Source organism: Hibiscus syriacus, unplaced genomic scaffold, assembly GCF_006381635.1.
Source record: "Hibiscus syriacus cultivar Baekdansim isolate YM2019G1 unplaced genomic scaffold, ASM638163v2 tig00111332_pilon, whole genome shotgun sequence".
In the NCBI taxonomy this organism is placed as follows: domain Eukaryota; kingdom Viridiplantae; phylum Streptophyta; class Magnoliopsida; order Malvales; family Malvaceae; genus Hibiscus; species Hibiscus syriacus.
The window spans coordinates 319837-343119 of NW_024063061.1; the positions used below are offsets into that span (position 1 = coordinate 319837).

At 32.0% G+C, this 23283-nt stretch overlaps 3 protein-coding genes across 4 annotated transcripts; 1 reads left to right on the forward strand and 2 right to left on the reverse strand.

The window, feature by feature from the left end:
• The first annotated feature begins 553 nt into the window (after positions 1-553).
• On the forward strand, positions 554-1771 carry LOC120158898 (mitochondrial import receptor subunit TOM7-1-like). 2 transcript variants are annotated; one of them, XM_039169628.1, is made up of 3 exons: positions 554-637; positions 1342-1622; positions 1666-1771. In XM_039169628.1, exon 2 carries the CDS (start codon positions 1396-1398, stop codon positions 1612-1614), a length of 219 nt encoding a protein of 72 aa, XP_039025559.1. In that variant the 5' UTR covers positions 554-637; positions 1342-1395; the 3' UTR covers positions 1615-1622; positions 1666-1771. The 2 variants fall into 2 exon arrangements, with proteins under 2 accessions (XP_039025559.1, XP_039025558.1); XM_039169627.1 differs by having other exon boundaries at positions 1342-1771.
• Positions 1772-6291: 4520 nt separating this feature from the next.
• On the reverse strand, positions 6292-9386 carry LOC120158916 (O-acyltransferase WSD1-like). The gene is made up of 7 exons (XM_039169646.1): positions 9123-9386; positions 8103-8648; positions 7891-7957; positions 7697-7809; positions 7411-7620; positions 7191-7310; positions 6292-6459 (listed from the first exon to the last, which is right to left on the reverse strand). The coding sequence occupies exons 1-7, from the start codon at positions 9384-9386 to the stop codon at positions 6292-6294; spliced, it is 1488 nt and encodes a 495-aa protein (XP_039025577.1).
• A 6354-nt stretch (positions 9387-15740) lies between these two features.
• LOC120158936 lies at positions 15741-19127 on the reverse strand. Its single transcript, XM_039169656.1, has 2 exons — positions 17982-19127; positions 15741-15902 (listed from the first exon to the last, which is right to left on the reverse strand). Exons 1-2 carry the CDS (start codon positions 18933-18935, stop codon positions 15768-15770), a joined length of 1089 nt encoding a protein of 362 aa, XP_039025587.1. The 5' UTR covers positions 18936-19127; the 3' UTR covers positions 15741-15767.
• Positions 19128-23283: the final 4156 nt, after the last annotated feature.

A 23283-nucleotide genomic window follows, 5' to 3' on the forward strand; every position in this document is an offset into this window, starting at 1 on the left:
TAGGTTGGTATTTGATTTTACAGTAAAAGATTAAAATGATTTTTTTGGGTATCCAATGGGTCTGGTGACAGTGAATTAGAGGTGACTAAGAGAGTGACGGAGTGAAATGATGGGTGGTGGTGGTTTTACAATCATGATAGTTTGGGTTGAATAAGTTTTTTTTCACATTGCTTTGCATTCAAACGAAAATATTTGATTAGGATGGAAAGACAACAAAACTATTGAAAATATTCGCGACAAAGGGAGGCCGATAGAATGTCAAATTTAATGAGAAAGTATTAAAAATTATATTAATAAAAAATAATAATTCATGTGGTAACTTTAAAAACAATAATGAATAATATGTCATCACAATGTTAGAGAGATAACAAAGGAGTGACTAAAAAAATTTAATCTTTAAAGTTTAATTAGTAAATTGAAAAAATTTAAACTTTATTGAGCAGAGAGAGAAAAATTCAGTGATGACTTGTGTAGTTTACCCATAAAGTAATAATTCAACCAAACCCTAAAAAAAATTATTTCCTTCATTTATAAAGCCGTCATTCCTCTCAGCCTCCGTTCCATAAGACAGTTTATTCTTCTAGCGAATCCTCAAGATACGCAGTCTTCCTTGGGTTCTTGGAGGTACGTAGTAGAGGTAAGCATTGAACGCGCCTCTTGTCACTGATGTCTTGTGATCATTCTTTTCCATTTTTTTTAATCATGAAATTAGCTCCTCGTGTCCACTTTCTGCTGATTTGCAAGGCTGGAATTTACGATTGAAAAAAAATGGGAATCTGGTGAAATTATCTAGGACAGGATTTGAATTGTTTAGTTACGTTTCTTCTTTTTAATAGCGTTTCCCCCTTCCTTTGGGTTTCTGATCGTTTTGAACTGGGATGTTTGAGGTTGATCTATGTCTTATTCTGTGTTTTTACGGTGAAACCTCTCTGTTGTTAATCAAGAGAAACTAAAATTATAATTTATTTATTTATTTGAAGTAACTCGGCTTTAATTGAGGATCAATGGGATCATGTATTTAACTGTTATTTTCCTTATCTATTTCGGGTAGGGGTTGAATAGCTGAATAAAATTTATCCTCTTTTTTTTATTGGTTTCAGCGAGTACCTTACCTGTTCTGCCAAATTTAGTTGATTTGTTCGCAAATCCTGATAAAATCTGTGCTGGATTTTGAGCACTTGATTTAAATCTAGTTCGACGGAGATCAATAGTTCGAAATGTGTAAAACTATTGGTTTCCTTGTTTTTCAACATTTCTAGATGATATATACTGTTTTGAAGCTTTTGTTTAGTTGGCATTTTCTATTTTTACTGAACAAATTTCTTCCTTATAATGCAATAGGTTTATCCTAACAAATCTGCGAAGAATTGAGGAAAATCAAACCAACTTTTTTTAATGGCATCCAGAGTTTCGCTTAAGACTAAAGGCAAAGGAGGGAAGGGGTCTAAGGGTTCGGATGAGAAATCGGCTGCACAGTGCTTGAAGGAGTGGAGCACATGGGCTATGAAGAAAGCCAAAGTGGCAACACATTATGGCTTCATTCCTCTGGTGATCATTATCGGCATGAACTCTGAACCGAAGCCCCAACTTTATCAATTGCTAAGCCCTGTCTGATTAAGTTGGTTCTTTTGTAACCACTCGGATCTTGGTTTAACTATGTGATTGGTTGTTGCCTATTTGTCGAAACTACATGGTATCGTGCTAGAGGCTTGCCGCTTACATGGTGTTGTCTGTTTTATGCCTATGAATAATCATGAGCTGTACATTTTATGAAAATTTTAATCTTATTTTCTTTTCCCTGTTCCCATCGTCACTCGTGGTTTTTATGCATGCAGCTGTGCTACTACTTGGTCAACTAATCAAAGGCTATGTCGAAATGGCTGTTCTTTTTTGAAAGAGACAGTCATTTTTATTATTTCAAGCAACGACAATGAAAGAAAAAATATTCCGCAATCATATTTAGGTCTGTTTGTTTAAGTGAAAACACTTTTTGGAAAATAATTTTTGTAAAATAAATTATATTTTTTGAAAAATATTTTTTGGAAAACGTTTTACTGTATTTGGAAGTGATTGTGTAAATCATTTTTTATTAGTTGATGAATTTTTTAGAGAATATTTATTACAAATATTAAATATAATAAATAATTTTATTTATCATAAGAACTTAACATTATTATTATTATTATTATTCTATGAAATTAATAAATAATATAAAATTTTATTAATAATTTATTATATATTACTAAAATAAAAATATAATATCTTACATTATGATAATATAATTGAATATATTATTATAATATTAAAAATATTAATAAATATATTTTAAATATTTTAATAATTAATATTTTGATTAAAATGTTTAATTTTTCGTGGTAGTTTTTATAAATCGAGTTACAATTATTTTTTATTTTCTTTAAATTCAACGTTATACTAAATATGTGGAAAATATTTTTAAAAAATATAAAAAAAACATAAGTTTTTTTATTAAGTTAAGGTGATTACAAAGTAATATTTGTTCTATATACTCTCAACTATTTGACATTGGTCGCTCAATCACCTTGATGCAGTCGCTGGTGCTTGAACTCGTGACCTCTAAAAACAACAACGATTCATTAATCACTGAAATAAGTTGATTCTTTCAAAAAACATAAATAATTATAAATGAAGGTACAAGAAATAATGAATTCATGTGTTAATAACCTTGATGCTGGAATGCTTTACAATGGAGATTTATGTAAGAAAATTTCTTAGCCAACCAAGGAGACGAGTATCGAGCGTTGGCGAAGGAAGCAATGGTGACGAATGATAAAGCCGTCTGGAAAACTTGTTGGGGAAGAAGAAAGTAGTTGTGGCCGAGGAACTCACTTTCGAGATGATGAGTTTTGCTGCTCGTGGCGGCGGCTGCGATTTTAGTATTTCTCTTCCTCTTCTTCTTCCTCCTCTCATTCACTTCTACTTCCCTGAAATTATTGTTGTGCAAATCTCCAAGTCAAAAAGTGTGAGTCCGGGTGTTTGAGAATACAAGTTTCCGATGAGTTTATATGCGAGCTGATGGAAGAAAGTAAAATGAAACACGATGTCGAAGAGAGTTTTTCAAGTAGAGTGTGCATGACGCCTCAGTTGCAGAAACAATACACGTTGCTCGTCGGTTCATCGTGCCATAACTGGAAACCCAAGCTAGAGACGATAAAGGAGAAGAAGAAGAGAAATATTTTTTAATATTAAAAAATAAATCACGTGGCATTTTTAATGGGTTAACAACCAAAATTAACGGTCTGTTACGGAGTGTAACAATAGACACCAAACTGAAACGAAAAAAACGTTAGACACTAAACTTTTTTATATTTAAGCCTTGTTCCAAAGCGGTATTCTCTCTTTCCTTTGTTTCCCACTTCCTTACACCAGTGTTTTGAAAACCGGACCGGCTAGTTCAACTAGTTCAACCGGGAACCGCTGCCTAGTCCGGTTCAATCTATACCGGTTGAACCGCTACTAGTGAACCGGCCGGAACCACTGAACCGTTCGAAATAGACCGGCTGAAAATCGGAAAAAAAAAAAACCGCCAATTTTGTTTTTTTTTTTAAATTAAACCAAATGACGTCATTTGTTAAACGAGCCAAGTCGAACTCGAGTATTGCTAAGCTTGACTTGAACTTGAAAACTTTAAAAGTAAGCTCAACTCGACTCAAACTCACGAGCTAAAAATTATCAAGTTCAACTCGAACTCAAAATATAATATTGAAACTTGAACTCAAAAAGGCTTGAATTCAAAAAAAAAATTTAGAAGCTTGATTGAAGTGAAAGAATAGTTCACTCAATGCTCACCAAAATACTCCATGATTTTGATTGTCAAATTACCTCTATTATTTATAGAAGTTAGTTGGGATGCTCTTCTATGTTTTTTAGCCATGTGAGATTGTTTTGTTCTCATATTTTTTTCTTTTAGACTTTTGAGATGCTCTTCTATGTTTCTTAGCTATGTGGGATTGTTTTTAAAAAAAATTAAACCAAACAATATCATTTTGTTATGATTTTTTTAGCCCAAAATTGATTTTTTAATTATAGTTATATAATTATATTTATTATTTAATATGTTTTACCTTAAATATTATGTTGTAGTTAATTTGAATCATTTTGTTTCACTTGATTTTATGGTTTTTAACTTATATATGTTATGACTTGCTTTGAATATGACTTGTGATATAAAAAAATATTTTTATTAAATATTTTTGGTATTTTTATTTAATTTTTTAAATAATTATGACGTCGTCCGGTTCTTCCGACCGGTTCGACCGGTTGAACCAGTGAACCGATAGCATAGCTGGTTCGCTAACCGGTCCGGTTCTGAAAACCATGCCTTACACTCACTTTATCGGTGAACTAACAGGGCGGTGGATTTGAAATGTCGAGGTTCCATGTTGGTGGTAAAGTAGTGGACAAAGTCGATTTGTTTAGAAAGAAACACGCAGCATGGCGATTAGATGTTTGGCCTTTCGCAATGCTTTATTTGCTTTGGTTAACTATGGTAGTTCCTAGCATAGATTTCGTTGATGCAGCCATCGTCTTTGGCGGCCTTGTTATCACTCACATATTGGTCTTGCTTTTCACGGCTTGGTCCGTGGATTTCAAGTGTTTTGTTCAATATAGCAAGGTGATAAAGATTCTATTGCAATTCCGGTCTGGTACAAGTGTAGGATTGGTTTACTTATTTATTTTTTGAATCTTTTAATATAATGGTGTGCGCAGGTTAATAATATTCACCATGCTGATATCTGCATAATTACTCCGGTGAAGTTTTGTGGTTCGAAGGAGGTTGTGCCACTTCATATTCTTAAGCAGGCAAGTTACTATCTCTCTTTTATTTATTTACTTGTTTACATTTTAGTTATGCATGTATTCTCTAGTTTAATTTTGTTTCTTGCTTTTTATTTTTTATTATGCAATTTCAGAAGCAATTTGCGCGTTTCAATGAAAGAACATTGCATGGAGCCTTTTTTGTCTTTCAGGTTTTCCCCTTGTTCAAAATGTCTTTAAAATGTAGAGTATTTTTTCTCTGATGACCAGGTTTCTTTTCTTGTGGCATTTTTATCTTGCTTTTTGTAGGTCTTCTGTGTCGGTCTTTGGTGTCTTGATGAGTATTGGTATCACAGTTTGTTCACCTTATTCATGATGTTCATGCTTGAGTCAACAATGGAAAAAAGCCGGTTGAAGACTGAGTTAAGACGCGTTAGAGTGGACAGCCAGACTCTAATGGTGCATCGATGTGGGAAGTATATTTCTGTAAACATCAGCATATTGTTTCGTATAGTGTGTGTGATTTTTTTATCGCTATTAATGTTACTACTATTTTTAAGCTTTTCTAGAGTTTTAGATTTATCATTCAAACTTTGGGAGTTGCAGGTGGGTGAAACTATCTGGAACTGATCTATTGCCTGGGGATGTTGTCTCCATTGGTCGCTCATCTGGTCAAAACGAAGAAGATAAGTCTGTTCCAGTAGACATGCTTATACTATCGGGAAGTGCCATTGTGAATGAAGCCATTCTCACAGGCGAGTTTACTCCCCAATGGAAGATGGATCTCTTCTTCTCAATTCCTTTATCTTTCCCCCTATTTTTATATTCAATATTGATCCCTTAGGCATCTGTTATTTATGTTTAGTTGTGTAAAATCATTTTTTGTAGAAGTTCAATTGTTGAATGTAAAGTTTCTGTCTTAGAACTAATTATATTTCTCTTTAATAGTCAGTATTGCAATCTTATAAGTTCGACTTGAAAATTTTGTATTGTCTAAGCATACTTCTGCTTTTGCCTTTAAATGCTTTTCCTATGTTTTTTGATTTTATTTTAGATCAGTTGGTTTGTATGTATGTTGCACTTCATATGGGGTTGTTTTCTACATGAATTCTCTCATAGAAGCTGACTAGAGAAAACCCTTGTTCAGTAGCATTTGAACAGTAACATTTTATATATGTAAAACTTTTTTCCTAGGTTTCTATTGCAGGCACCAATTATAAATGCTATTAACAGAGCAAGAAGTGATTTTCTAAAATAATCCCTTTAAGAATATTGAACAAAATAGTTCATAAACATGATATCGTATAAATAAAGTAAAAGCGTAGACGGTAGACGTCGTCCTAAAATTATTTAAGCAGCCCACGGCTCGCTACTGTTATCGGAAATGACTGACAGATTATTCGTAATTACATATTACACCTTCAAAGTAGTCTTGATGAGTTTGAGAGTTTCTCCAAGATCAGAGTCTTGATGAGTTTGAGAGTTTCTCCAAGATCAGAGTCTTGATGCGTTTGAGAGTTTCTTTAAGATCATAGTCTTGATGAGTTTGAGAGCTTCTTCAAAATCATCACACAACTCATATGGGTTGGAAATTATGCTTTCATCCACTGACAACACCATGCTTATCTTCTTCCCGTAGCACAGGATATGAATTGTCAGTGCCTGCAGGATAAAACCCTAAATCATTAAATTCAATCATTAATCATTGTTACGAGAGAATTGATATTTTAGTGGTTTTTTACGGTCCACATAGACCAACGGAAGAAGAGAGAGTATATATCACCCTTATTTCTTTATCATTATTTGTAAACCGAAGGGTAAATAATTATCACCGTCAAAAAATAGATTTAATTGTTAATGGTCATGTCATCCTTTTTTTCTTTATTATTTAATTGTTGGATCACATTAACTTGTTAATGGCATGTCAAGGATTTTAGTTGTTAGAAAGATACAAATTTCAGAAATTTTAAAGTTCAATAATCGAAAAATGATAATAAAAATATAACTTACGAGCTGATTCAGAAGAGACACAATCCCACTACATGAAAACAGAATTTTAACGACATTTTTAGGTTTACAACAGGTTTTTAAGTGCCTCTAAAACTCCTCATTGTTCTACAAAAAGCGTCATTATAACGAATTCCGCAACAATTAGCGGCGTTTTTTATCAATAATGTCGCAAAAGGTTAAGCTCTATAGTGACATTTTGGAAACAAATATCGTAAAAAGTCAAGCTCTATAACCGCGTTTTGGAAACAAACGCCGCTAATTATCGTGATATGCGAATTACCACCGGCTGAACTTGGCACAACAATAAAGTTAAAAGTTTTGGAAGCTTCGTAATTCCAGTTTCGAGCTCTACATAGTGCAAACTAGTTTCAGAGGTGACTTACCACTGGCTGACCATACAAAGATGCAGAGACGGAGGTGACTCGATTTCCAAAAAGGCTAATTTCCTCCCGAGGTCCCCCCAAGTTCGAGAACCACATAGTTGTTAATGGAAAACTGCCCATCTGCAAATATACCATCAATGTTTACCTTCTCAATACACTTTTCTCTTTTTCTAGTTACAAAACATAATTAAACACTAATCTTGCATGAAAAGATTCTTACCTTGGTACGATAAAACTTTACGAAAACCTTGGCCATAAACAGTCTGAATTTAGCTTCAAGTGTAGCTTTTTTCCTATCCATTCTTGCTTTGGCATCTTTAATGTAATCCAATGGGTTATCTTTCAGTCCAATTTTAAAAGGGAAGAGAACATAACCAATCTTGTTCCCCCACTCGCCTTTGCTATTCTTCTTCACCATTTCTTCCAAGGGCTGTTAAATCAATTATAATGAGATTCAATGAAATAAATAAGGAAATGAAAAGATAAGGTACTGATTAGGTAATTACGTAAAGCTGTGGAGATTTTCTCAAGTTGACAAAAAGAGTCGCTGTAAGACGAATATTGTTGGGAAGGTTGTTTTCCCATTCTCTTGCTTCTCCATTATCATGTTTAGCTTCGCCTGCCTTATCGTATACACTTATTAATACATGATTAACTGTTCGAGATCAAATATAAAATATATTTTCAAAATCATAATTACCGTATTTTCGATTCAGATAGCGAGATAATCCTGCGTGAGTGATTGCTAACATCACATCATTCACCGTCTGCATTATAATGAAAATGATTTTAATTTATATGAGTGACGGATTCAGAAATATTTTTCTAGAACGGATATGCATATATTATAACAATATAAAATAAATGAGCACTAATAAAATTTTAAAAGAAATTTAAATTTCAGGGACTAACGGTGCTGGTTGCATTCTTCACCAATTTGACATCATCCAAAGAGAAAGTGTGACGCACGATTCTCCGAGGAGTAAAAGCAACGCTACTCGAAGGTGCTTTGAGGGGTGTCTCAGTGTCCTTGAAAAAGTACGTTGTTGCTGCACACATCCATACATCAACCAACGTATTCCACGTTAACAACAAGGGAGACCGAATCGAAAACCATTGGGCGGAGGCCGATCTCGGTTCCTTCTTCGCCGGAGAACTCTGCAACGTGTCGGAGCAAGAGAGTATCAGCGACACGAGAGATGTTCCGTCGCCGAGGGAGTGATGAGCTCGAAACACCAGTGTGGATTCGGCATCGGAGGTCTTGAGGTTTAAAATATGGCAATCCCACATGGGAATGGATGTGCTAATCTGGGTCTTGCTAAGGTTGGCAACGTAATCCTCAACAAACTTATCGGGGGAGGCCATATCTTGATCGATCATGGGGACTTTAACATGTTCATCTATGTCTACTCTTGTTTTCACCCATTTCATTTCCCCACCATTCTTCTCATCAGTAACCTATTGGATTTATTTTTAAATTACAAGTTAAAGTGCACAAGTTTATGTAAAAGAATTTGGTTCATAAATAAATGGTTTATATGCTAACTACAGATAATATCAAAGTTAAAAAATGATGTATGTAGGAGGTATGATATCAAATAGTTCAAAGTCATTGACCATATAAAAAAAATTAAAAATGCACAAGTTCAAAAGTTGTGTAAAGAATTAGTATCAAATTGTAATTGTAAAAGGTCAAATAAGAAATTTCGTGTCAGAAGATGTTATAATTTTTTAATTTTTTAAAATAATAATATATAATTTCTCCATATGTATGCATCAAAGGGATCAAGAATCCTGCGTGCAACCTTGAATGATATAACCTTTTTACCTATAGCCTATAGGGACATACATAAGATTTTATGTTATGATAATTAAATATTTTCAGAAGAATAATTATTCTACTCGTTTTTTTTTCGATCTATCCCTATTTACCTGCACACTAGAGAAACGAGGATGCCTAGCAACAGTGCCGAGCCATTTTGCTTTGAAAATGTGTGGGTTGATGGGGTTCTCAAACCCAAAAATAGAAACAGTGTACACGTTAGACTGAGGCTCATGGAACATACGAGCCATGGGACTCAACGGTTCTTCTTCTTCTTCTTCTTCACCACGTGGTCTCTCCATTTCTTTCCTCACTTTGATTCCTTTAAGGCCAGCATGTCTTGTTGGTCTTAAACTCATACCTTCCAACTCCATATTCTATCTAAAAATAACAAAAATAAACTCTATCCCTCTTATGATCTCTCCTCCTGCTCTCACTTGCTTGGCTTGAATTGGAATTTGCATCTATCTATTTATAATAATCATACCTCAAGGCATTGAAATAGACATATTAATAGAATAGTCAATCGTAAGATTTATTAATTAGTTATGTGATCAATGATGTTCATGTTATCGTCAATAAGTGTTGGCACAAGTGGTTAAGATTTAGGAATTTAAGCTTGTAAGGTCAAGTTTGAATCTTACTACCGTCACTCTTAGTAGGCGGTCTGTAAATTCTTATATAAATCCCAATTGAGTCTTATGTATATAAATTCCTATATTGTTTGGTGGTACGAATATAATGTTTATATTAAAAGAGTAAATAATCAACTAGAGTTTTGTTGAAGTATGATCAATGAGAAGTATCAGCAAACAAGGGAGACTGAGTCAACATTTTATATATTTGTGGATAGTTTTATGTTTGCAGTAGTTGTAAGGTCGAATTCCCATAGTTTTATATTTATATAAAATATTAAAATGACATTTGATTTTTCTGAACAATAATAACAAATTAAATGTTTGTATAGAATTTATTAAATAAGTATTGTAAATTACAGATGGTTAAATTATTTTGTTGAATGTTAATATTTCATTTCCTATAAGTGAATCCCTTTAGTATTTTGTTTGATTTTTTAGGAATTTAATAATAAAGATAAATTACATATTTAGTTATCCACTTATTATTTTATTTTTTGTTTTGATCATTGAATTATTTTTTTTAAATTATTAATAACGTTACATTTTGTTTTATTTAGTCATCTATTATTAAAAAATTAAAAATGATATTGATATGACATGATATGACATTTTGCAATATATTTTTAATTTTTACATCATTTTATGTTTCAACGTTAATATTTTTGTGATATTTTTTAATGATTATTTTTATCAATAAAATGTGATAATATATTATCTTATGTTATTTTTTTCTGGATATGCTAGTACAAATATTATCAGTTGTTGCACATAACTGTTTATTTTCCTGGTATAAGGGAAGGGCGTTAAAAATACTATGTGATTTTTAGGTGGAAGACACGTAGTAATTTATAAGTTTTTGATTTTGTTAAAGCTAAAAATGTATAATAATCTTGGAGTTTTTTTTTTGGTATTCGAAGGTGTCCCCAGGCTTTGCCTGAGATTAATCATCCGAGGTACTGTCGGGCACGAAAGGTGGGGACCTCTCCGAAGAAGGTTTTCTGCATTTACAAGTGTTCGAACTTGAGACCACTTGTTTAAGCGACCAGAGCCACTTTCACTCAGGTCAACCTTCGTGGGTTAATCTTAGAGTCTTTAATTGAAGATTCTGAAGACTCCATGTACTCTTATATTGTATTATTTGGCATAGTTCGAGAAATAATGTTAAAAATGGATTACTTTGATAAATAATTTTTTCAAATGCATTATTTCATCCATTTTTCCCATTTATACGTTATATTTATCCTTGTGTATGTCATTCAACAGTAAAATCTATCGGCTATCATTGAAAATTGTGATAAATAATTGTCCAAACGGCCAACCACAAATGTGGACTGTTTTTTCAAATTACAGTACTAAAGACAAAATAAATAAATGTCTGCACATAAATAGTTACTATTTTAGGACCATGTTTTCTTATACTGTTTCTTTTCGGGTGCAATTATCGAAAAAATTTAAATTAAAAACACATGGAAAAGATGCTTATTGGTCATCGTATTTTAGTTGAACTCCATCGTGCTAGATATACATAGCATTCTTATACTGTTCGATGTCCTTTCAAAGAGAACGAAATGTTCATTGTTCAATGTATGTTAGCTTGATAACAAGGGTTCAATGTATTTTGTACATTGTTTTCTTTTCATTAATCATTAGTTTTTATGGGTGTTAGTATATGTTTTAAAGATTATAAATCATTTGATAATAAACACTTAAATATTTTTATAATTTTTGATGTTTGAACTTAAGACTTTTAGAAATGACAACTATTCATTTAACCACTAAAATAGATTGATTCATTTTATATTGTACATTGTTATACCTACATTGCCAAGGTCGAAGCTACCATGATGAGGGATCGATAAATCAGATAAGTTTGAGTTTTTAGTCTTCTCAAATTCAATTCGAAAACATAAAGTTTTCATCTGAATCTATTTAATATAATATTTAATAAAAAATTCATTCGATTCAAACTCGATCTGAATTTTAAAATTAAAACTTGCTCCGAGTGAATTTGAAACAAAAAAAAAACAAAAAGATAATTGAAAAATATAGAGGCACAATAGTAATTATTCATATTTGCATTATTTACCTCCATCTCAGTTAACGTTGTAAACGAGCCGAGTCGAGCTCGAGTACTTCAGAGCTTGATCGACTCGAAAACTCTCGAGCCTAAAATTTTCAATCTCGACTTGAACTCGAGACTATGAGTTGAAGCTCCTAAAAGTTTGAAAAAACTCGAAATGAAAAAAAAAATCTTAAACTTAACTCGATTGAAGCCTCAAACTAAAACTCGAACCTGAACCTTGAATACATGAAAATCTTATATTGATTTTTTTTTTTAAAAAAAATAACACATAAATGCTAATATTATTAATAATTTTTTTTAAATCTTAATATATTATATTTTCTAGTTGCTCACAAACTTTTCGAGTCAAAGCTCGTTTCGGCTCGTGAAGAACTCGAGTCAAGCTCGAGTCATGTCCATTCGAGTCGAGTATTTATCGAGCTATGACTGAATTAACCTCGAGTAGCACACGATTCATCTCGTCTCACAACCCTACTTCTCACTGAAGATGCCCCTTATTGACTTTTTAAAAGTCAAAATTTTTAAACTTTGATCATTATTATTTTAAATATTTTATAAACTAAATTTTATTAAATATATATTTCAAAACTATTTTATTAAAAAAATTTAAAATATATTTTTATATTTTTATCAATAACAAATTTTAAATAATAATAAGTCAAAATTAAAAAAAATATATACAAAAAAATCAATAAGGGATCATTTAAGTAAGATAGAGGGAGTATTTGATAAAAGTAGAGAGACAATTGTAAAAAAATACCTATAGAGAGAGGTGTATTATAATAATTTCTCTAAATATATAAAAGAGAATTTTGCTCTTATTTTAGATTGAGTTGGATCAAAGATTTTCACCCTAAATCTGATTCCAAACTCGCCTAACTCTACCCTTCATAAAACTCGATCCAATAAAAAATTAAATTTTTTATAAAAGAATTAATCATATTTTATCAAATTAAAATTCACTAGATTTGGATAACGAAAAATGTCTTGACCACTCGACTTATTATGGTTTAATTTTTCTTATGTCTATTATTTTTAACTTTTTTTAAAATATAAACTAAAGTTTACACAACCATAAAAATTAAATCTTGAAATTTGAAATCATAATTCTTAAACCTTAAAACTTAAACTTAAACCTAAAATTATAAATTCTAAAACCTAAATATGATATATATAATATTAAAATGGGTAAATTTATGTAATCTAAATTTACACAATATGTTTAATTGAGTATTAAATAATTTTCTCAATTCTAAAATTATTAAAAACTTGAAATTGAGCTCCCTGATTTCTTTTAGTTCATTTTTTTCTTTTAACCTCTATTAGTTTTGAAAATCAACAAAAATAAACTCCAATTAAAACCTTTTTTATATATATTTTTTCTCTTTTAATTCTTGATAATTCTAAAATCAATAAAATTAAGGGTAAAGTATATAAATAGTCCTCAAACTTTTAGTGCACTTGTATTTTGGTCACCCAACTTTTGAAACTTACAATACAATCATCAAACTTTTAGTTTGTGTTCAGTAAAGTCTACGTCGTTACCTTCCGTTGTTTTTTTTGCTGACGTGACACCTAACTTCCGTTAAACCCTTCTTCTTTTTCTTCTTCTTCTTCAAACTCAACTCAAACGAGGTTGGTTCATTTTCCCATAATATTAGCGGAGCCAGTTTCCTAAAGGTTTCACTTTCGGAACACCCTCTTCTGCTTTCCAGGTTGGTTCTAAGCTGTCAGTTTAGACCAAGTGCAAGCTCTGGTTACGTTAAAATGGGCGATCCACGTCATTTTCTTGTCACGACAGCCGTGTTTTTTTTTTCGTATGCACTCGCCCGTTTAACTCTTCCGGCCGGGTTCTAAACGAAGGTTATCGTGATCTTGTGCTACAGTCTGCCCAAAAGGGGGAACCTATCCCTCCTTCTGATCACAATGACTGCACCCATATTCCTGGCCGTAATGGCCTGCCTTGCATCGACGGACGGGCCTTTATCGGCCATGTTTCATCTACGTCTAATGCGGCGGCATAATATCTGATGAATGCATAGATGTTTCAACTAGTAAACGACTACTACTTGATTGATTAAATGTTATAATGATATGATGATGGAACTAAATAATGAAAACATTCCCGATCTGCTATTATAATTCTTTGTTCTGTTTAGATGTATTATGAATAAGTATTTGTAAAACACAAGATGGATTGTTAATGAAATATCAAAGTTTATACTTCGTTTCATAGTATTTGTAATCTGTTTCTTCTTCTTCTTCCTTTTCCGGGTTTGGTTTAGTGCGTGAGTAGAGAAATTAGCAGAAATAAAAGGTTGTAGACATGGTTAGATTGTAGCTGTCAGTTTATAAATTATAAACCTTGATTGAGCAGTGTTTGAAGAAGACGAAGAAGAAGATAGGGTCAACGGAAATTAAGTGTCACGTCAGCAAAAACTAACGGAGGTAACGACAGGACTTTACTGAAAACAAACTAAAAGTTTACGGACTGTATTGCAAGTTTCAAAAGTTGGGTGACCAAAATACAAGCACCCTAAAAGTTCGTAGACTATTTATATACTTTACCCTAAAATTAAATAATGTTGTGTGACCAAAATGCAAGCGCCCTAAAAATTCGGATACTAATTATACGATTTACCCTAAAATTAAATCATGACAAGGTTGGATTACTTTTTAGCCCCATTTTTTTAATTTTAGAATTATAATTGAATTTTAAACTCTTAATTATTATTATATTTATAATTAACTCGGTCTCAATGGAGTTGAGTGATGTGGTTTGTATCCGTGACTTTATTGTTATCTTGACCATTTTAGGCTTAGGTTTGTTTCGGGTTTAATATTTTATTTGGATTTTCTTTTCTTTTTTTCTTTATACTAGTGTTTACATCTATTTCTTTCGGCAATTTTGATGGAATAATATAATGAATAAATATTTCATATGGGATATTACAAGAATTATTTTTTTAAATAGAATAAAATAAATAGTAAACGAAAAAAAAACACTTAGATCATCAAAAGACGTCAGAAAAACGACATCTTTCCCAAATTAAATGTAGTGTCGTATCAATTCCGAAAAATAATGTATGTTTCGAACGTCTTTCCAAGGGAGCTAGATGATTTGGACATTTTCTCCTATGCATTATTCATGTCAGTGAGAAAATAATTCTCCTACACCATACGAACAACACATTGTCCAAGTAAAATTGCCGTCTTTGGAAATGATCATACAAAAGAAACTCTGATCATTGGCCCATTGAACAAGAGTGTTTCAGGTTCAATTTCTTGATTTGGATTTTTTATGCTTTTTCCAATGAACTGGTGCTCACACATCTATTTCTTTCGAAATGATCACCCCGCCAATACATTAGCAAATTAAAACCGTCCGCAAGTCGAAATGCTTGTCACAAGTGGAAGGTATGTTTTTATTAGATTATCCACAAATATCATGTCCTCCTTATCCCGATTAAAATCTTAGATTCTCTAAAGGAATATTTTTTCTCTTAAATCTATATTCTCTAATGAGAACAATATTCTCACTTACGCAATCTTCGTTAGCAAAATATAGTAAGAAGTCGCTTTCGAGGCAAAAAAAAATCAAGTTCCTGCAGTTTTTCCTTATTGGGGGCAAGGACGGACTTGTGTTGAAGTTCAAATTCCTCGGATAATTCTCGAGGAGATTTATTTACAAGTTTTTGTGGCAACAGAACATCGGTGATAAGAATCCCAACCATGCCCGAATAATCCCATCGAACGAACTACAAATAGAAAGATCTGCTTATATAATATGATAATTTGGTGAAGGTTTTACAACATAAAGGGGACTCAAAACAGATATACAGTCTCAAGCTTTGCATATTGATCAATTCAGAACCCATATACATGCATACATATATACATACATACATACATAAAGAAAAGAGTAGACTGAAAATAGCCATCCTTTCATCAACACAACAAACCAAACATAATATTATGGCTTACCTTTTGGACACAATCCTCGGTCTTTCTGTTTCTTTTTTACAGTATCACCTTCATCTCAAACTCATCGCAGGCCATGGATTCAACCCCGTGGTAGTGGGCAGTGAAGGACGTATAATTGGGACACGTCTTACAACTGAAAATGCCTCGTTGAGTCGATCCCCACGAGTCATGAACTGAGAAACCTTCTGCAAGTACAACTCAAGGAAATAACAAAACGTTAGATGTGTACCAGCAGTCAACCAACCCATTTGTCCATTTGTACAAGTGTATAATTTACCTACTTTCAAAACTTTTGTACATAAATATCTGAACAAACCGACCATTGAATTTGCCAATATAATTGTACTCATTTTGCATATTAAGTTTCAAACTGATCCAACATTATTATCATGTCGATAGAGAATATTGTTGTTTTCAATATATATTTTCTAGTTTTTTTTTACAAGGGATAATAGTTGAGGCACTTCTATTTAATGAAAACTCTACATGCACAATCCACAATACTAAATTAATGTAATGAGATTTCTACTAATTTGTGCATGTGCAAGTGTATTCCAACGTAAAAACAATTTGCATTATTATTTTGTTTAAATTACATGAATCACTAGATTCACTGTATCTCAAATTCAGCAACAAATACTAAAAACAAATGGTACCCATAAAAAAGGGGCACAATCAAAGTATAACAAGAACCCAAATTCATTAAAAAAAAACCTCTATGCTTGAAAAGAAATCAGGATAAGATTTTAATCATAAAAAGGTAAAAAAGTTTTTAACCAGGATGAACAAAACATGCGGATCTAAAAATGTAAGTATTCCTCAAATCACATCCTCCATTATATCCTAACACCTCTATGTCCGCAAGACATAGGAAGGGAAGACATAAAAATTGGTGTTTCTGAAAAATATAAGGGTAAACTACGCATGTAATACCTAAACCATCAGTTTTAGTCCGTTTTAATTCCTACACTTCCATTTTTTTCAACACCATACCTACAGTTTAGTTTTTGTTTCATTTTAGTACCCCGTCGTTAAAAACTTCACGCGTTTAGTACCTAAACTTTCAATTTTGAAAAAACTAAACTTTAGGTATGGTTTTGAAAAAATTGAGAGTGTAGGTACTAAAATGGACCAAAACTGATACTTTAGGTACTAAACACGTAATTTACCCAAAATATAAATGGATGGATCAACCAGGATTTAAAGCCTCCTAACTTTTTCTGCAACACTTCAGGAATGCAGGAATTGTTTTGTTTGGTCTGTCATTTTTCTGTAAGGAGACATGACATTTTTCAGTTGGCTCTGTTTAGTATGTAGCCATGTAAGGTTACCTTCCGTTTACATGAAAGAGACTAGACAGAAGGCAAAGCAGAACTCCCTAACACTTTAGGATACGATTGCTAAAATACCTGACAATCCAACGTACCTTAGATATCAATAACATGTACAATCTCCATGATAATACGATGGATATGATTCAGCTGTCAGCTAAATAGTCTTAAGTCCAATTTAATGGTGAGAGACTTTGATGTTTGAATCTTGAATTGGTTTTTCTATTACACGCGTGTTTTCCGCTCAGCATTTAGTTAAAGCCTTAAAGGTTGTGTTAGTGGCAGGGAACAGAACAGAGGAGGAGGAGATGAATACAATGCACAAAGTTGCCCACCACAAAAGAAAATGTGTTGTGGAAACTTGGTGCAAGTTGTTTGGTAGGACTTAAAGAATGGAATAAGCTTTTGGTAAGACTCTATTCAGAAGTTCTTTTTCGGTAGGACTTTATTTAGATTGACATTACTTTCCTTATTTTATTGTATTTAATTAATTACAGTGATAAGCAACTATATTTGCAGTGAACCAAGGCAAAAAGAAGAGAAAATTTCAGGGCTTAGATAAAGAACTAATAATCCATAAAGAGGTTCACTCGGGAAAGCATCCGCTGATCAAATATTTCCAAAGAAAGAAATTAGTAAGGATGCAGGCAAAAACACTGACAAAGCAAGCAAGCAACGGGTCTCAACTAGTCATGGAGAAATTCAAAGGGACAATGAAACAAAAACGAAGAAGACCATAAAGATTCATGTATAAAAGAGAATGAAATTCAATTGCAACATGAACCCTAGGGCAGACATGGATCTAAATCCTAAAACAACAAGGACAACCAATAACTTATATTGTCAGGTTCCAGAATAAATCTAAGACACGATTCATTATCCAATTTCCAAATATTGAAAACAATAACAGGAAAAACAAAAGCAGCAACTGACCTTATCATCCAGGGTAACCTTTATCTGCAAGCTGCTGCTCTTCCGCTTCATCTTATACAATCTACGTCCTAATATAACAAAACCCATCACGGCCGCCGCTACAGAGAAGGACCAAGCAGGACTAACCCTGAGAAAACAGTATCTCAAGAGCTCAAAAGGAACTTTCCACCATGCTACCTTCTTCTTGTCTCCCTCGTTAACCGATTTCGCATGCATCTTCATTTCATCAACAGTTGGACCTTCATTACCATTTGTATTACCGTCTCCTACTTCCGAATTCAAAGTTGAGTTATTCCCATCTTCGAGCTCATCTGAATTCTCCAACTCAGCTCCCTTTTCAATAAAGTCGCTAAATTCAATGCCAGCCTCTTTCTCAATATCCTGTAACTTCATTGAAATCAAACCATCTCCACCAGAATCAGGCCAGAACTTGCCCAAATCCTTGTCTTGGTCTTGAATATCGCCAAACTCACCGAAACCTAACTCCTTTGTCCTATCGAATTCACTAAATTTAGTACCAGCAGGCTTACATGTAACCATTTCGTCAATCTTAGCTTCCGCTTTTTCAATCCCTTGGAACAAATCCGGGGCTTTCTCGTTCTCAGCAAACTCCAAGTCTTTTTTCACAACCAAATCACTTAATTTACGATCACCTGACCGATCACTGCCGGAATCGGACCGAAAATCGCCCGAATTATTCCTCCTGTACTGAGTCACCGGCTTGGGATCAATCCAACTCGGATTATCCGACTCGATAGAGCCTTCTTCACTCACATCCCCCTCCTTTGCATACATACTCTGGTTATCAAGAGAAAAGTAATCAGACCTTATCATCCCTTCAGTATCACCTGCGATGTTCCCAAGATTCCTCGACTCGGGCGAGTTAGCAATGATAGAATTCGACTCAGAGTCTGAGCTGTGGAGCACCTCCCAATCTAGTAGTTCTCCTTCCATGGCAGGGATCTTGATTGAACTTCTTTTCTATATTAGGGCGATCAAAACACCAAAAACACAGGGCACCCAACAAACCCTAATCCCTAATTCAATTTGGATTCTGAAGATTATGACTTGTGAGAAAGGTATAAAAGGGCAAAGACCAAGGAGGATAAGGCAAGGCACTTAGAGTGTTGAGCAGAGGAAGACAATGCAAGTTGTGAGCGTTGGCGTGGCGTAATTGGAAATAATCATTTGTTTGGCCGATATGAAGATGGTAGACTCTTTAGATTGACGAACCATTAGGATTTTGACACGTCAAAGTAACGGTGGGGGTGAAAACAGAGAACTTTTTCTGATCGATTAATGATATCCGTCTTTCGGAAGCTAAGAGAAGTAAGAAGACAAACTGCAAAAGTGAAAGAGGACAAGTGTCGTCAACTAAAAGATTACACGTATCAGGGAATGGAATAAAAATGTTAGTAGTTTCACCCAAATACAGCATTTAGCCCAACCGTAAGAATGGAAAAAATATTATAATTTTAAGTTCAAAATTATTTAATTTTATAATTTCTAAAATATAAAAGCATAATTTCATAAAACATATTATTTGATTTAATCATAAATAAGGATTTGAGTTAGAAAATTAATCATATGGTGTGTGACTGTCTATGAATATTGAATATATAAAACAAATCATAAAAGTATTTTTCCAAAGTGAGATATTAATATAAATACAATTGAAATTCGAGAATTACAAATGCATAAATATTCAAAATCAACACAATAAGATATAGTTGGATGAATTGATCCTAAATGTAAATGACATAAGATGATCAAGATTTGGCTACACAGCGGCTTCTAGCGATTAACTCGATCTTCTTTGGGGACAATTACCGCGAATAGTACAGTTCGATTTTTTCATAGTTTTGCTTCCCTACATTCAAAAAATATATTAATATTATGTTTTATTTTTAAATTTTTTCAAAAACTGTATTAAATATTACTTTTAAAATTTATAAGAATAAAATAAAAATATTTAAATTAAGATAAGAATAAAATATATTATTTTAAGTTAAGATAATAACAAAATATAAATTTTAAATTTAATAAAAGAATAAACTATATTTTTAAAATTAAGATAAGAGTAAGATGTATTTTTAAGTTAAAATAAAAATAAAATATATTATTTAAACTTAAGATATGGATTTAAGTTAAGAGGTACAAAATATTATGAATTAAAATTTAGACAATAATATGTATACCGTATGTTATAAAATGTAAACTACCCAACACTCTTGCTTTAGTGATTGGTCTTGTATAGGAGGTTATCGTTCCTTTTGGATAAGAATAGGGGTGATAAAAAATAACTTTAATAAATTAAATTGATAATTATATATATATATATATATAAGAAAAATACAACTACAATTAAAAATAAAATTTAGTCCTATTCCTTAGCTAAACGGTGTAAGCTCTTATTTGTTCATAAGATTGAATATGTCAATCTCGAGATAGAGGAAAGTATTCCTTAAGTTGAAAGATTTAGAGGATGGTTAATCTTTATAATATAATTTATAATTCTTTTTTATTTTTAATTTGTTAGTATTATATTATATTTTAATTCTAATTCGTTCCATGTTTTAAATTATAGTAATGAAAGGGTTAACAATCGATTAACCAACAATTATGATTAATGATCATGTTTCATTTTTGGAGGAAATCAATGAATACCTCGACTGTTGGTGATTTGATCCTAAAGGCTATGAGTTATCGTGCTTATTTTATGTTTGTTAAAGACTTGTCTTTAAAACATTAAGGTGTATTGAACAATTAGTAAAATATTGACAAAAAGAATATGTGAGACCCTTGTACCTTAAAAAATTAATGTGACACTCGTACTTTTTTTACACCCAATGACTCTCAAACTTAGAAATTAGATATAATGTGGTTTTTGGACCAACGATTTTTGTCATTGACCGTTACGGTGATGATGTGACACTTCATGATGCTTACGTGATAATCCACAGAGACTGATGACGTAGTTTATGATGTGTCAGATGAGTTAAATTGGATTTTTTTTCAAGTTCAATGGTCAAATTGATTTTTTTTCTAAATTCAAGGACTTATTTGATTTAGAAAAAAAATATTTCTAACTTAAAATACAAAATTATTTAATAAATAAAAATAAATTTCTAAAAAATAAAAATATATTGTTATATTTTACCTCAAATTTAACATGATTTTTTTAATTATATAAACATGAACTTGCCTTCATATACAAATTTTGTTTTATACATTTGTCTCTAATTATCTTGAACTCTTCGATTTCATTAAATTTTTATAAAATTGAACTAAATAAATTTATAAAAAAATAAAAAATTTAAAAGTTATAATATCAAAATTTATGTATAAATTATTATAAAATATATAATTAGAAAAATAGTTATCAATTAAAACAAGCATTTTTAGTGAATATATCAAGATAGAGTAAAATAAAGCTCATTAATTATGGAATCTACGTGTTTGATTTTTTTATTTAATTTTTCAAGAAATATAAAATTTCTCTATAAAATAAAAATAAAATAAAACTCAAATTAAAATTGATATGTATGACTGTAACATTATAATTAGACTGCTAAATAAAATAAAATTATATTAAAATTCGTCTCTAAATTAAATTAATCATTTAACAATAACATTTTCAACCACTCTGTTAATATATATGTATATAATTTAGTTTTTATTTTTAATATTTTAATATTTAATTTTGTTTATATTTGTATAGTTTAAATTATTATTTTTTAAATAAAATATTTTTCTAAAAAAGTAAATAAGCCCTTGACTTGAAAAAGAGAAAATAACCTCAGTGACAAAAAATGTCTTATAATATATGAATTTAACCAACTTTTTTTGGATTTGCCAAAATGACTAACAAATTCGCAACGCGAATTCCAATTTTGCAACCCAATTTCCAATTTCGCAACGCGAATTTGTAAATCGCAACACAGAAGTCAAATTCGCAACGCGATAGTCAAATTTGTAACGCGATAGTCAAATTCGCAACACAAAAGTCAAATTCGCAACGTGAAAGTCAAATGTTTTTACGCGAAACACAATATTAATTTCGCAACACAAATGTAAACAGTATTATCACAAATCATCTCTAACCTAAAACCCTAAATCACAACTCAGTCTCATCTCCATCTCTCACTCTCTACGGCGACATCCGTCTCCATCTCCGACGAAATCCGTCTATCTCCGTCTCTCAGAGCAACCCTCACAACCATTCACGGTCAGAAATGGAAAATCAACCACCGAGGGTTAGTTTTTTTAATCTCTTATTTTTATTTTGAAATTTTTGTATTATTATTAGATTTTTCTTATATTGATGATAAATTTACTGGTAATTTCAATATATATAGATTAATCATTTCACTGAGATTGCTTAGTAAATTCATTCAGTTGCTGCCAATACTGCTAAACTGTTTAGTCTTTAACCCTGTGAAGTTAGTATTTGTCTTTGTTTTATCTTTTTGTTGAAGAAACCCTAAATCGCAACACCAAATTCGCAACGCAAAAATGAAAATTGCAACACGATTTTAGTTCCGCGTTGCGATTTTCATTTTCGCGTTGCGATTTTCATTTTCGCGTTACGAATTTAAGTTTTAGAAACTTCTTTTATTCTGCAAATTGAAACTTGAATGAATTGCATTACTTCAACCAAAAAACAAAGACAAATACTAACTTCACAGTGTTGCGAATTTAAGTTTCAAGAATAAACTACTACTCTTTGTGTTGTCCTTGAACCTGCACTAAACCTATATGTTGTCCTTTTAAATGTTTATATAAGTGCTTACTTCTGAAATGTTATCTGATGCATTTTGTGAACTATGATGGAATAATGACTTGGTTGAATATCGTGCTAGTTTGAAACATATTTGGCTTTATTTTCACTGTTTAATATCATGTCTGTTTATAGTGTATAATAAGGAGTTTTTGGTATATCTAACTGTATGTTTATTGTTTTTGTAGAAATTTTTTCGGCTGCATTGACCTTAAGGAATAAATTAAGCCTAGCCACTAAAATTGCGTCGACGCTTACACCTCTACAAAGAAAATTGTTTGAGGATACTTGCTTCAGGCCATGGCTAAAAGTGCAACATACGGGTGGAGATGCTATGTTGACACATTTGTTTCTTCAGACCATGACTAACGATCTACCCGAGGGGATACAACTTGGTGATGAGGAGATATGGTTTTATTTTCCTCCGGCACATACTTGTTTTGGGCGGGAGGAGTTTTGCTTAATCACTGGTCTACGCTTCGGACACGATGATGTAGGTCGGTACACTAGTCATATCGCCCG